Here is an 11786-nt window from a genome sequence, read left to right as displayed (position 1 = left end):
AACTCGTGGACCTCCCTCCCCCTGCCAGGACTACGCAAGACGTAAGCGGGTAGCAGAGTTTTCGGAGCTGTGTGTGAGAATCCCAGGTTTGGTTGCCCCCGAAAGGGGCTTCTGTGATTGAGCGAAAGGAGGCACTCGCAGGCAGTGTTGAAAAGGAGAGCTTTATTTTGTCTGAATAAATAGAAGAATAAATAGAAGAATAAATAGGCGTTTGTATAAATAGTTGAATAAATAGATAAATAGGACAAGGGTGGGAGGTGCGTTTGGGGCTAAGTGCGCGTGTTGCCTGTGAGGTTGTGGATGTGCAGGAACCAGGCACGAGCTTGCAGGCGGACGTGTTCCCAGGCGCAGGCGCTGTAATCGTTGTCTTGGAGGAAGGTGTGGAGGCAGCTGAAGTGTTTTTTGATGGCGAGGTGAAGGTTGCGAGGCCATCGCTTCTGGGAGCGCGTGTCGCTGCTGTCCAAGCATTGCTCGAGGTGCTGGGTGTAGCGGTGGATCCGGTTGAGGAGGCTTTGGCGTTGGCTGTCGTTCCAGTGGGCTGGAGTGCTGGGGCTGCTGAGGATTTTGAAGAGGTGCTGAAGGATGTCGTGGGTGGTTTTGTCGGCTTGCCGGGTGTTGCTGGTGTCCAGGATGGTGTCGTTGAAGGAGCAAGACGCGTTGTGCTGTGGGCACAGCTGGGGTAGTGTGGGAGCCATGTCCCGGAGGAGCTGGAGGCTGTCGTGAGAGAAGGTGGCATCCTGGGGGCGAAGGTGGTTGCAGGCGGAGGCGGTGGTGGCGAGAGCTTTCAGAAGGAGCGTGAGCAGCAGGATGCCGTACCCCCGTGGGTGCTGTGGGCTTGCAGGCACAGCCATGGTGGGACTCGCGTTGTGCTGGGCAGGAGCCTGGTGGGGCTCGGTGGTGGTGCGGGTGGTGGCAGTGGTCTGTGTGCAGCCACGGTGCCGGCTTTATGTGGTGTGGCATCTTTCCCTTCCTCGCTTTCCTGTTGCCGAGAGATTTTGTCTGTGGCTTTCACTTTTGGCTATTGGTTTTTGTGGTCTGGGAGCAAGTGCCTTGTCTGTGTGTGGGGCGGTTGGTGGAGATCCTGGTCCGGCGGTGTGTTCTGGGGTGGCTGGCTGCGAGGGCCGGGAGGGGGATGTGAAAGTGGTGGGGCGGAATCTTCTGGGTCAGCTGTTGTGCAGCTATTTTTTTTTTCATCCTTTCCCTGAGGCGTGCGGCGAGAGCTCTGGTGTGTCCTTTGGTGAAATCCCTCTTCCTGTTCAACTCTACTTTTCTTACGTAATGCCCTAGTGCTGTAATGGGTCTTGGTCTTTCGACTTGAGTGAGATGTGTGTTGCCCGTGGTTTGCTTTCTGTGCATTGTTTCTGTTTGTTTTTTACAAAGCATGGAAAAGTGATGCGTGCTGGGAGAACCTTGGGTAGTTTCCGGTGGCGTGAGGAGCTCTGGGTTGGCTGTGGTTGTGGTGGGAGTAGGCAGCGCCGCCTGTGTTGGAAGCTGTTGAGAATACGTTGGAAAGGCTTGTGCTTGAGGAAGAAGGAGAAAGGGAAGATATCCTTCCGAGCGGGGTCTGTGGCTGTGGTGCTCCTCAGACGACGCGTCTCCTTCCTCCACCGTCTTTTCTTTTCCTTGCTTCCTGTGGCATGTGGTGAGAAGGAGGAAATGTACCAGGAGGCGGATAGCTGTAAGCCAAGGATCTTGCGTTGCGAAGGCCAAAGGTTTGTTGCCGTCCAGGAGGAGTCCTCAAACGTTATGGGGATGACGCCCCTGATGTGGTTTTTAAGCACCTTTTGAGGATGAGGAGACTGGAGGAGTTGAGGGAATGAGAGGGTGGTTTGCGTTGGAAGGGACCTCAGATGCCATCTGCTTCCAACCGTCTTTCCGTCGGCAGGGGTGCCTTCCACTCGAGCGGGTTGCCCGTAGCCCCATCCAGCCTGCCGTTGGAGGCTTCCCGTGCTGGGGCATCTTCGGGTTCTCTGGGTGAGGTTTTCCTGCGGCCCACCTCCCCTCAACGGACAAAGTCTGTTGCTAACGGCTAATGTGAAGCTCCTCTCTTTTAGCTGAAAGCCGTCGCCCCTTGTCCTGCCATTTCAGTCCGTGTTTATGTTTCCCACTCCAGATGTCGCGTTGGCCCCCTTTGAGTCATAGAATGGCTTGGGTTGGAAGGGGCCTCGGCGGTCATCTCGTTCCCACTCGCTGCCTCGGGCGCGGTTGCCAACCGCAAAACTGAAGCTGTAGAGCAGGCTTCCCAGTGCTGCATCCAGCCTGGCCTTGAGCACCCCTGGGAATGGTGGATCCAGAATCTCTCTGGGCATTTTGTGCCAGTGGCTCACCTGCATCTCCCCGTGGCGTCTGATCTTAATCTCTTTTATTTTAAAGCCGTGTTCTGTCGCTATCTACCCGTGTGGAAAGTTGATTTCCTTCCTGTTTATAAGGTCCCTTTAAGTAGTGGCAGGCTATAACGTGGTCTCCCTGGTGCTTTGTGTTTTCCTGACCGCGCAGGCACAGCTCCCTCAGCTTGTCTTTGTAGGAGAAGTGCTCCAGCCCTCTGGTTGTCCTTGTGGCCGTGCTCTGGCCTCTCACCAAAATCTCCTCAGCTTGATGCGTGAAGTGCGCAAACTTGCTGAGGGTGCAGTCGATGCCTTCACCTGTGTTGTTGATAAGGATGTTGCGGAGCAGTGGCCGCAAGGCGGAGCCTGGGGGGGCACCACTTGTGTCCGGCCTCCACCTGGGCGTAGAGCCATTGACGGCAGCCCTGAGGCCGCGACCATGCAACCAATTCCTCATCCAGCGAGTAGTCCAGCCTTTGAACCCACGCCTCTCCGATTTAGTGATATGGATGTGGTGCAAGCCTTGCAGAAGTCCTTATAGATGGCAACGGTTGCCTTCCGTTTGTGCACCGATACGGTCACTCCATCGCAGGAGGCCAGCCGGTTAGTCAGGCACGATCTGCCCTTGGTGAAGCCGTGCAGGCTGTGTCGGATCACCTGCTCGTCCCTCTGTTGCTGGCAGATCTGCTGCGTGATCTTCCTAGGCAGAGGGGTGAGGCTCACCTGGCTGTAGTTCCCCGCGTCTTCCTTCCTCCTTTTCCTAGAAGGGGGAGCGATGTTTCCGTTTTTTGCAGTCACCGGGGACTTTTCCTGACAGCCGTGACTTTTCTGATAGGACGGAGAGCGGCATTGCAGCCACGTGAGGAGCGGAAGAGCAAGCGAGCGAGTTGAACTCCCACCCTCCTCAAAACTCCTCCTGCTTGATGTCGTATGGTGGGGGATAGCCCTTTGGGCCAGTTTAAGTCAGCAGTCCTAACTCCGCTCCCTCCCAGCTCCTTGGGGCTTTTGCTGAGAACGGCCTTGGCTCGGTGCGGCACCGCTTGGCGGCAAGAATAAGCGTCGGTGTGTTACCAGCATTGTTTTTCTCCTAGAACCAAAACGCCGCATCGTAGCAGGCGCTCTGAAGAGAACAATTCTGTCCCAGCTGGAACGAAGACATGGGGGTATCCAAATCCATGCTGTCCCAGTGTTCTCCACCCAGAGAGAGGGTGAGGCAGAGTGGTTGCCAAGAAGGTGCCCTGTCTTGGCGGAGTAAGATGAGTGTAGCTATTAGGTTTCTTTGAGCGGATTTTGTTGAATTTGTCTGTTAGTGTGTCGATATTAGCTAATGATATTCTTAAGTGGCGATGATTGCTCATAGTTTCCTCTTTTTTTGGAAATAATGTGAAGTTCCAGACTATGGGTGCGATTGGTTTTCTCTACTTATTTTTTGTGAGGCCTTTGCTTGAAGAATTATGTCGGTTGTTGTGTCTTTACTTCAAGAAAGACATCTTTTTTTGGTTGCATTCCTTAATTAGGTGGGTTAAAGTGTCATTGATTGGTCTAGAGAAAATGTCACAAAAAAATTTGTTGAATCTTCTGGGCTTTTAAGTGTAGAGAATTCGAACCTCTGGTGAGATCTTGCTATGTTCTATTTGTATGTGAAATACAGACTGTAGGTATGTTGTGACCCTTGTATTCATCCAAACTGGAAGTAATGGAACAGGTGGTTATGGTCTCAAAATATTCCAGAGGGTGTTTTTGGTTCAATAGTGTTAAAAGCTTCTTCAGTTGAAGGTTTGGGAAGGATGGGAAGTCACACTGTCTTGTCTCCACACCCCTGCCCCACACCATCATGGTAGTGGCTCTTCCTCACCAAGTGGCTCAGCCTAGCCCTGAACACCATCTTGGCAGCTGCCATACTTTTTTTTGCTTTTAGCAGTACTTCACCTGAATCTAGGACAAATCAAATCATGATTTGCCTCAAGTCAAATCATGAGAAACAGTTTAATGCATTTCAATATTTTTGGTAAACACAATCCACTGAGTAGTGAGCAGTATGCTGCCTTTCTTCTTGTTCTGTTAAAGGAATTTTTGATCAGATTGCAAGATTGCAAAAAAAAAAAAAAAAAAAAAGACACCAAAAAAAGCCTAAGTAAACACCATTGGTTTTTGTTTGTTTGTTTGTTTTGTATACTTGCAGCTGCATTTTCAGTTTCCATAAATGCTTTAACTGGTAATTTTCAAGTGGAATGCATGGAGTTGCAATCAGAGATTCAACTCCAAAGTTTTGTTGTGTCTCTTTATTAGGTTTTCTAAAACCTATCTTACCAGATAAAATTATCCCTCATTTCACAGTCATGCTATATTCATGTCATTGCTTTTGGCAGTATGTACAGTTGTGAACTGTTTGCATGGATTAAGTATAGGATGAGTAAAATTTCATCAAAAATCTGACAAAGATATTAAGAACTCACTAAGAATTGCAGTCACTTCCATTGGATGAGACTGATGAATTTGTTTTGGGAAAAAAAAGTCAGATATCCCACTGGTTTTGTTGCACATTTTTTTTCATTTTAGCAGAAATAATTTTTTTAGTTTTGTTACGTATATACAATATCTATGTTATTTGTTATATGCAGCTCAAGACAATTTCTCTCCACTCACTGGGGCCCAAGTTTGACAAAATGTTGGATGTCTATGGTTTGATGGTAGACTTGGTAGTTCTAGGGTAGCGTATGAATTTGTAGAGGTTTTTTCTAACCTAAATGTGTGTTGTGCTGGGTGTGCACCACTGGGGTCTTGTTGCCATTGAAGTAGTGCATGGGGTTGGTGGGTAGAGGGATGTGTTTCTTTCCTGCAGCCCCGTAGTCCATGATAATGGTCAGCAGCCTAAAGCTGTCAGGAGGTTAATCTCTGCCTGTGACAGGAATCCTGCCTTTGTCTATGCATGTGTACAGAATGACATTTTTTTTTTTTTTTAATATCAGGTCTTTATTTCCAGAAACAAAGTGAATAAATAAATGAACTGATTAATGAATATAAATAAATAATTTAAAAAAGAATGAAGGACAAATAGGCAAATAAATAAAGTTCTGTTATAAATAGCAAGTCATCAGCATGTGCAAGTCCAACAATGTCCATTGGGACCTTCCCCTCTGTGAGTGGAGGTTGTCTACAAGATTGCTTCAGAAATAAGTGCTGATCCTATCCCCACTGTCTCCCAGATGTACAACGTGGCAAAGACTTCCTCTTTCCATTCCAAACAAGTTCGGGCTGTGGAGTGGGCCAGGAGTTGTGGCAGGATGGGCTGTGCCATAGCCAGGCTCAGGCTGTGATGTGGTGCCAATGAGCTGGGCTCAGTCATGCCAGTCTCCCTGTTGCTGTGGCCTCTGGGTGGAGGAAGGCTTAGCGAGTGGTGCTAGGCTGACCCAGCCCAAGCTGTGGCTGGTTCCTCTCACTGAGTGGCCATTGCTGTTGGTTGGAGACAGTCACTGGGTGTTGAGACGTTTGGATGAGGCTGTGAGAGGAGCTCGACTTTTCATCCATTGTATGAGTGTGTCCACGTGTCGGAAGCAGTCACGAGCCTGGAGGCGGACATGGTCCCAGGTACAAGCACTGTAGTTGTTGTGCTGTAGGAAGTTGTGGATGGATCTGAAGTATTTGTTGATGCTGAGGTGAGCGTTGCGAGGCCCTCGCCTCTGGGAGCGCGTGCCTTGGTTTACGAAGCATTGCTCAAGGTGATGGATGTAATGCTGGATCTGGTTGAGGAGGCTGTGGCGTGTGCGGTCAATCCAGTGTTTTGGAGTGTGTGGGCTGCTAAGCATGTTGAAGAGGTGTTGGAGGATGCGGAGGGTGGTGATGGCTGCTTGCTTCTTGTCCTTGCTTTTCAGAAGGGTTTCTGGAAATGGAAAAGTCACGTCTTGTTGTGGGCAAGGCTGTGGTGGAGGTGGAGCCGTATTCTGAAGGAGCTGGAGGCTTTTCCAAGAGAAGTTGGCATCCTGGTGACGAAGATGGTTGCAGGAGAAGGTGGTGGTGAGAGCTGGCAGAAGCAAGAGCAGTAGGATGCTGTGCATCCCTGGAGACTGATGGTTTGCAGTCATAACCTTGGTGGGACTTGTGTTCTGCTGGGCAGCAGCCTGGTGAATCTTCATGATGGTGTTTGGGGTGTTGCAGTGAGGCCAGCTTTATGAGATGTTGCATGTTTCTTTTCATCATTATGTAGAGAGAATTCCCTTGTTTCCATTTTTCGTTTTGCTTTCTATTTGCTTTTTTCCTTCAGGCTTCTCTTGAGTCTGGCAAGGTGAGACCATGTGGTGGCTGTACTGGAGGCAGAGGCATTTTACTCTGCTGTTAGTTTGCCTGCTTGTGGGCTGGCTTGCAGCCAGGCTGTTGTTAAGTGTGGGATGTGAAAGCACTGGGGCAGGTGCTTTTGAGGCAACTGTGCTTTGTGTGCTTTGGAGTTTTTCTTTTGTTGCTTTCATGGACTTAGAATTCTAAATTTTTTTTTTTGTACACTTCCCTGCCTACCAAAAACCAGTGTTTTTTCCCCTGCACAATCTGAGTTATTTTTCTTTAATGTATATATCTGTTTGGGAAAGGTTTTGTCATCAATCATTCCTGTGTTCATTCTGATTGTTACTTTTTTGTTTGTTTGTTGTGTTATGTTTTGCATTTATTGGAGAAATTCCTATTACTCGGTGTATAGCAGACAATGTATTTCCTAGCAGGGAATACTGATGGTCGTGGTGCCAGTCTGTTTGCATATTGAAAGTGAAAGCTGGCAGAGATCCAAGTGCAGACGTCACCATGTCTGGGATATTTCCAGCAATGAGAGACACTGATGCAACCAGAGTGGGAGTTCCCTTATTGGGGAGCATGCTTTTTTTTTTTTTTTTAATTCAACTCAACTTCTTAATGTGCATGTTAACACGATAAATTCTGACTTTGTGTTATTGGATTATATAATCTTGTCTGCTGTAATCTTTTCTGCTGCTCTGTTATAGCCTGACTGTGTGGTAGAAGTGGTGGTGAGACCAAAGACTTTGGTGTGCATGGTACTTGATGTGCTAGTTGATTAAGCTTAAATCTGTAATGTTAGACCACTTCTTGTTTTTTCAGTCCTTTTATCTCACACCTGATATCAGGAGGTATTCCTGATAACTCATTTTTTACTTCGGGTGTGTTCTCCCATGCACCTTCTGTACGTCAGGATATAGCTATATTATTTGAAACATGTTGGTACTTTTAAAATTATGTTAACAGAATAATACATACCCAAGATAACATAGGTCTGTTACTTGATGAGGATGATCACATAACAAGTATGGGCGCAGACAAAGCAGAGATATTTATTTATTATCTTCTTCACTCCATCTCCAACACTAATGATAGGGCCTGAGAGCCCCAGAATGGAAGATCATGACTTAGGATAACAATAAACTCCCAGTGAACTCCGAACTTGTGTGGGATTTGCTGCTCCAGCTGGATGCATATCAGTCTATGGAGCCTGAAGGGGTTCCTTCCATTTAGAAGGTAGATTTTGGTTGGATATAAAGAAAAAGTATTTTACAGTGGGAGTGGTGAGGCACTGGAACAGAATACTGAGAGATGTGGTTGATGTCCTGTCCCTTGAGACTTTCAAGGCAAGACTGGATCAAGCCCTGGGCAACCTGATTTAGCTGTGCATGTCCCTGTTCATTGCAGGGGAGTCGGACTAGATGACCTTTAAAGGTTCCATCTGACTAAGGATACTGTTATTCCAGGGTACTCAGAGAGCCGGCTGGTGCTATCATGTGATGTCTCTCAATTATTTTCCCATGGTCTTAGGAACCTGAAGAGGTCCCAGTCAAATGAAGACTGGCAAATGTTGTCAGAGTTTTCAAGAAGAATGAGAAAGAAGGCTCTAATAATTACAGGCCTGTCAATCTCACTTCAGTAAAATTATGGGGAAGATTGTTCTGTAAGCTATTAAAAAGGACCTTAAAAACAGTGCAGTCATTGGTCACAGCCAACATGGGTTCAAGAGAAGAAAGTCCTGCTGAATTAACTTGATCTCCTTTTAGGACAAGATTAGGAGCCTGGTTGACCAAAGGAAGCTAGCTGATGCTATATTTTTGGATTTCAGCAAAGCTTTCCATACTGTTTGTCAGAGTGTATCTTTCTGGACATAATGTCCAGCATAAATATGGAAAAAACATAGTGTGATAGGTGAGCTATTGGCTTACAGATTGGGTTTAAATGGTTTTAGTAAATGAGGTTACATTGGAGTGGTGGTCAGACTCTAGTAGGGTTCTGCACATCTCCATTTTAGCACCAGTTTTCTTTCACGTATTCATCAGTGCCTTGTATATAGGACTCTGAGGCATACTGAATAAGTTTGTGACTCCTTCAAGGGTTGTGTCATTGCAGAGAGATCTTAACAAATAAGAGAACTGGGCCATTTCCAATAGCATGAAGTTCAACAAGAGCAACTGCTGGATTCTGCACCAGGGAAGGGGCAGCCCTGGCTGTAGGTACAGTCTGGGGGATGAGAGGCTGAAGAACAGTGCCCAGAAAGGCGGGAAGGGTCTGCAGGGGAAGGCGTCTGCAGGGCAGCTGGGGGCCCTGGGTGTGCTGGGCCTAGGGCAGAGGAGCTGAGGGGAGGCCTCATGGTGGCTGCAGCTCCTCACAGGGAGCGGAGGACAGCGCTGAGCTCTGCTCTGTGTGACAATTAAAGGGCCCGAGGGAACGGCATGGAGCTGTGCCAGGGGAGGGCCAGGGGTAGGGAAAGGCTCTGCCCCAGAGAGCGGTGGGCATGGAACAGTTGGTTGCTGCTGTCAGACACAGGGTTTGGATTTGGGTGGTCCTGTGTGTAGAGGCAAGAGTTCTTGATTCTTCTGGGTCCCTTCCAACTTGGGGAGTTGTTAGAATCATTGAATTTAAGAACAAAGCATCTTTTCTGATGTTTTCTTGAAGCTGAATATTAAGTTAGTGAGGTTCAACAAGACCAAGTGCAAGGTGTTGCACTTGGGTTGGGGCAATCTTAGATGTGTGTACAGACTGGGAGAAGAACACACCGAGAACAGCCCTGCAGAGAAGGCCTTGGGGGCCATTATGGACAAAAAACATAAGCCAGCAGTGTGCACATGCAGCCAGGAAGGCCAGCAGTATCCTGGGCTGCATCAACAGAGGGATGGCAGCAGAGGGAGGGAGGTGACTGTCCCCTCTGCTCTGCCCTTGTAAGGCCCCATCTGCAGTACGGTGTCCTGGCCTGGGGCTCCCAGCACAGGAGGGATGCGGAGCTGTTGGGGCAGGTCCAGAGGAGGGCCATGAAGATGATCAGAGGGCTGGAGCACCTCTCCTATGAAGACAGGCAGAGGGAGCTGGGCTTGTTCAGCCTGGAGAAGAGGAGGCTCCAGGAAAGCCTTACTGCAGCATTCCAGTACTTGAAGGGAACTTAGAAGCAGGAGATGGACCAACATTTTACATGGTGTGATAGTGATAGGACAAGGGGCGTTAAGCTCTTTTAAAAAGAGGAGAGATTTAGATTAGATGTCAGGAAGAATTTTTTTTATTCAAACGGTGGCAAAGCACTGGCACAGGCTGCCCAGAGAGCTGTAGGTGCCCCGTCCCTGGAGGTGTTACTAAACCTCTAAGATCTTTAATAGGAATCTGCTTGTGTTTTGTTAAGTGATTTATGCTGGAGTTGATAAGGTGGGAATTATGTGGAATGGAGAGGATGATGAAATATGACATGGTTTGAAGATACAGAAAGTGCCTGCAATACTAAATCTTAGTGAAGTTATTTCATGTTCAGTGGTGGAGGACTGTGTATAAGAAGTGGGGTAGTGACACCCAAGTGTAGCATTGTGGAAGGTATAAGTTGAATCTGAGAAAGCATTTGCGGTGTCAAGGAATTTGCAGAGATAACTGTGAAGAAAGATGCTTGTCCACTGTTGGAGAATGTGTAGAAATGCGTACAAGAGTGGTTAAAACATTAGCTCTGTGTGAATCAGAAATGGTGAGGAGCAAGTGAACATAGAAGGAAAATCACTACATAGTGTGCTACCCCACAGCTCACCCAGACAGGGAAAGGCAAACTCTCCACCCAAACTGAAAATGGAATGCTACTTTGCTTTTCTTAGTGTGCCTTGTCATCTTGGAGTGCAGGCCTGCCAGGGTGAAGGCTGTCCTAACTTTCTGTATAAGACGTAGAAGAATGATCTAAGGCATGGTCTCTGTATTTCAGCTTTTTTCATAATGGACCATATCGTTAAAAATTAGCAGAAATCCGAGCACCCGTCCCCTTAATTGTTAGTAATTTTAATTTTGGTATCAATGAATGTTTCATCGTAGAGCCTATGAGCATTGCAGTGAATTGAAGAACAGCTGAGTTGGAAGGAACTTCTAAAGGTCTGGTCCAACTTCCCTGCAGTGAACAGGGACACCTACAGCTATATTGGGTGCTCATTAGCCTGGTCCAGCCTGACCTTGACTGTCTCTAGGGATAGGGCCTCCACCACATCTCTGGACAACCTGCTCCAGTGCTTCACTGCCTTTATCTTTAAAAATGTTTGTTTTATATCCAGCCTAAATCTCCTGTAGTTTTTACTCTTACTCTTTTTTACTTTTACTCTTTTAGTTTCCCCTCATCCTGTCACAACAGACACTGCTAAAGAGTCTGTCCCCTTCTTTCTACAGCCCCTTTTAGATACTGAAAGCACGTACACAGCAGGGGATTGTCTTGGGCACTCCACTTTGGAAACTTTTACTCCAAAGTCTCCTGTAACATACAGTTTAAATATGTTTTTTTTCAGTCAGCTCTGTCCGCTGCAGTTTTCTTATACATTTGTACCCTTTATCTCGGTGATGTTTTTACTTTTAGAGAATAGGGCATGGTACAGGACTGTTAGACTGTATGCACAGTACAATTATGGTTCTCGCCTGACCTCAAGTCTTTGGCACCCCACATGGCCTATTGCTCTTCCAGGCTCAGTCCTGGAAGGTGTCAGCTCTGATCTGCAGGTTGGGAGGGAAGAACTTTTTGTTGTTGCCTTTGAGCAGAGGCAAATAGTGAGAAGTGTTGCTCCTCTGTACCTTTACAGGCAGAACCTCTAGGGCTTTTCCACTGGCAGGAGGTGTTGAGAAGCTGTTCTTAACTCTGCACTTATCAGCAGCCACCTTTTAGACTCAGTTTGTGTGTTTAAGGGAAAATAGAAATAATAACTGTTCTTGCTTCTCAGGCCCTAAACTTCCTTTCTCCTAGATGCTTTAGCAGGTTTGAAGCAGAAGCTTTATCCAGCCTTGTAAAACTACCATTAAGTGATGAAGGGTTTGTGGATGATACTAAGTGTCCATAAAGTAGTCCATAAAGATTTAGTTTGAAATCAAGAATCTAGGTAAATCTTCAGCTCTGTTGTAAGCTTGAGCAGAAGCTGACCTTATAGCTTCTCTTCTTGCTTTTAAATTGTTATGTTTATGTTATAATATATATTTTTGTTA

General features: G+C 47.2%; 3 protein-coding genes across 14 annotated transcripts in view; 1 reads left to right on the top strand and 2 right to left on the bottom strand.

Annotated features, from left to right (window-relative positions):
- The window catches only part of UBAP2 (ubiquitin associated protein 2), a 227114-nt gene that overhangs the window by 207374 nt on the left and 7954 nt on the right, over positions 1 to 11786 (top strand). The window lies entirely within an intron of this gene.
- LOC100858177 (interferon type A1/A2-like) lies at positions 194 to 1988 on the bottom strand. Its single transcript, XM_040656602.2, has one exon. The coding sequence runs from the start codon at positions 849 to 851 to the stop codon at positions 270 to 272; it is 582 nt and encodes a 193-aa protein (XP_040512536.1). The 5' UTR covers positions 852 to 1988; the 3' UTR covers positions 194 to 269.
- On the bottom strand, positions 5271 to 6463 carry IFNW1 (interferon omega 1). The gene has a single exon (NM_001024836.2). The coding sequence runs from the start codon at positions 6404 to 6406 to the stop codon at positions 5795 to 5797; it is 612 nt and encodes a 203-aa protein (NP_001020007.1). The 5' UTR covers positions 6407 to 6463; the 3' UTR covers positions 5271 to 5794.

Source organism: Gallus gallus, chromosome Z, assembly GCF_016699485.2.
Source record: "Gallus gallus isolate bGalGal1 chromosome Z, bGalGal1.mat.broiler.GRCg7b, whole genome shotgun sequence".
Taxonomy (NCBI): domain Eukaryota; kingdom Metazoa; phylum Chordata; class Aves; order Galliformes; family Phasianidae; genus Gallus; species Gallus gallus.
The sequence above is the reverse complement of the archived record's forward strand: the minus strand, read 5'-3'. Positions and strand labels throughout refer to the sequence as shown.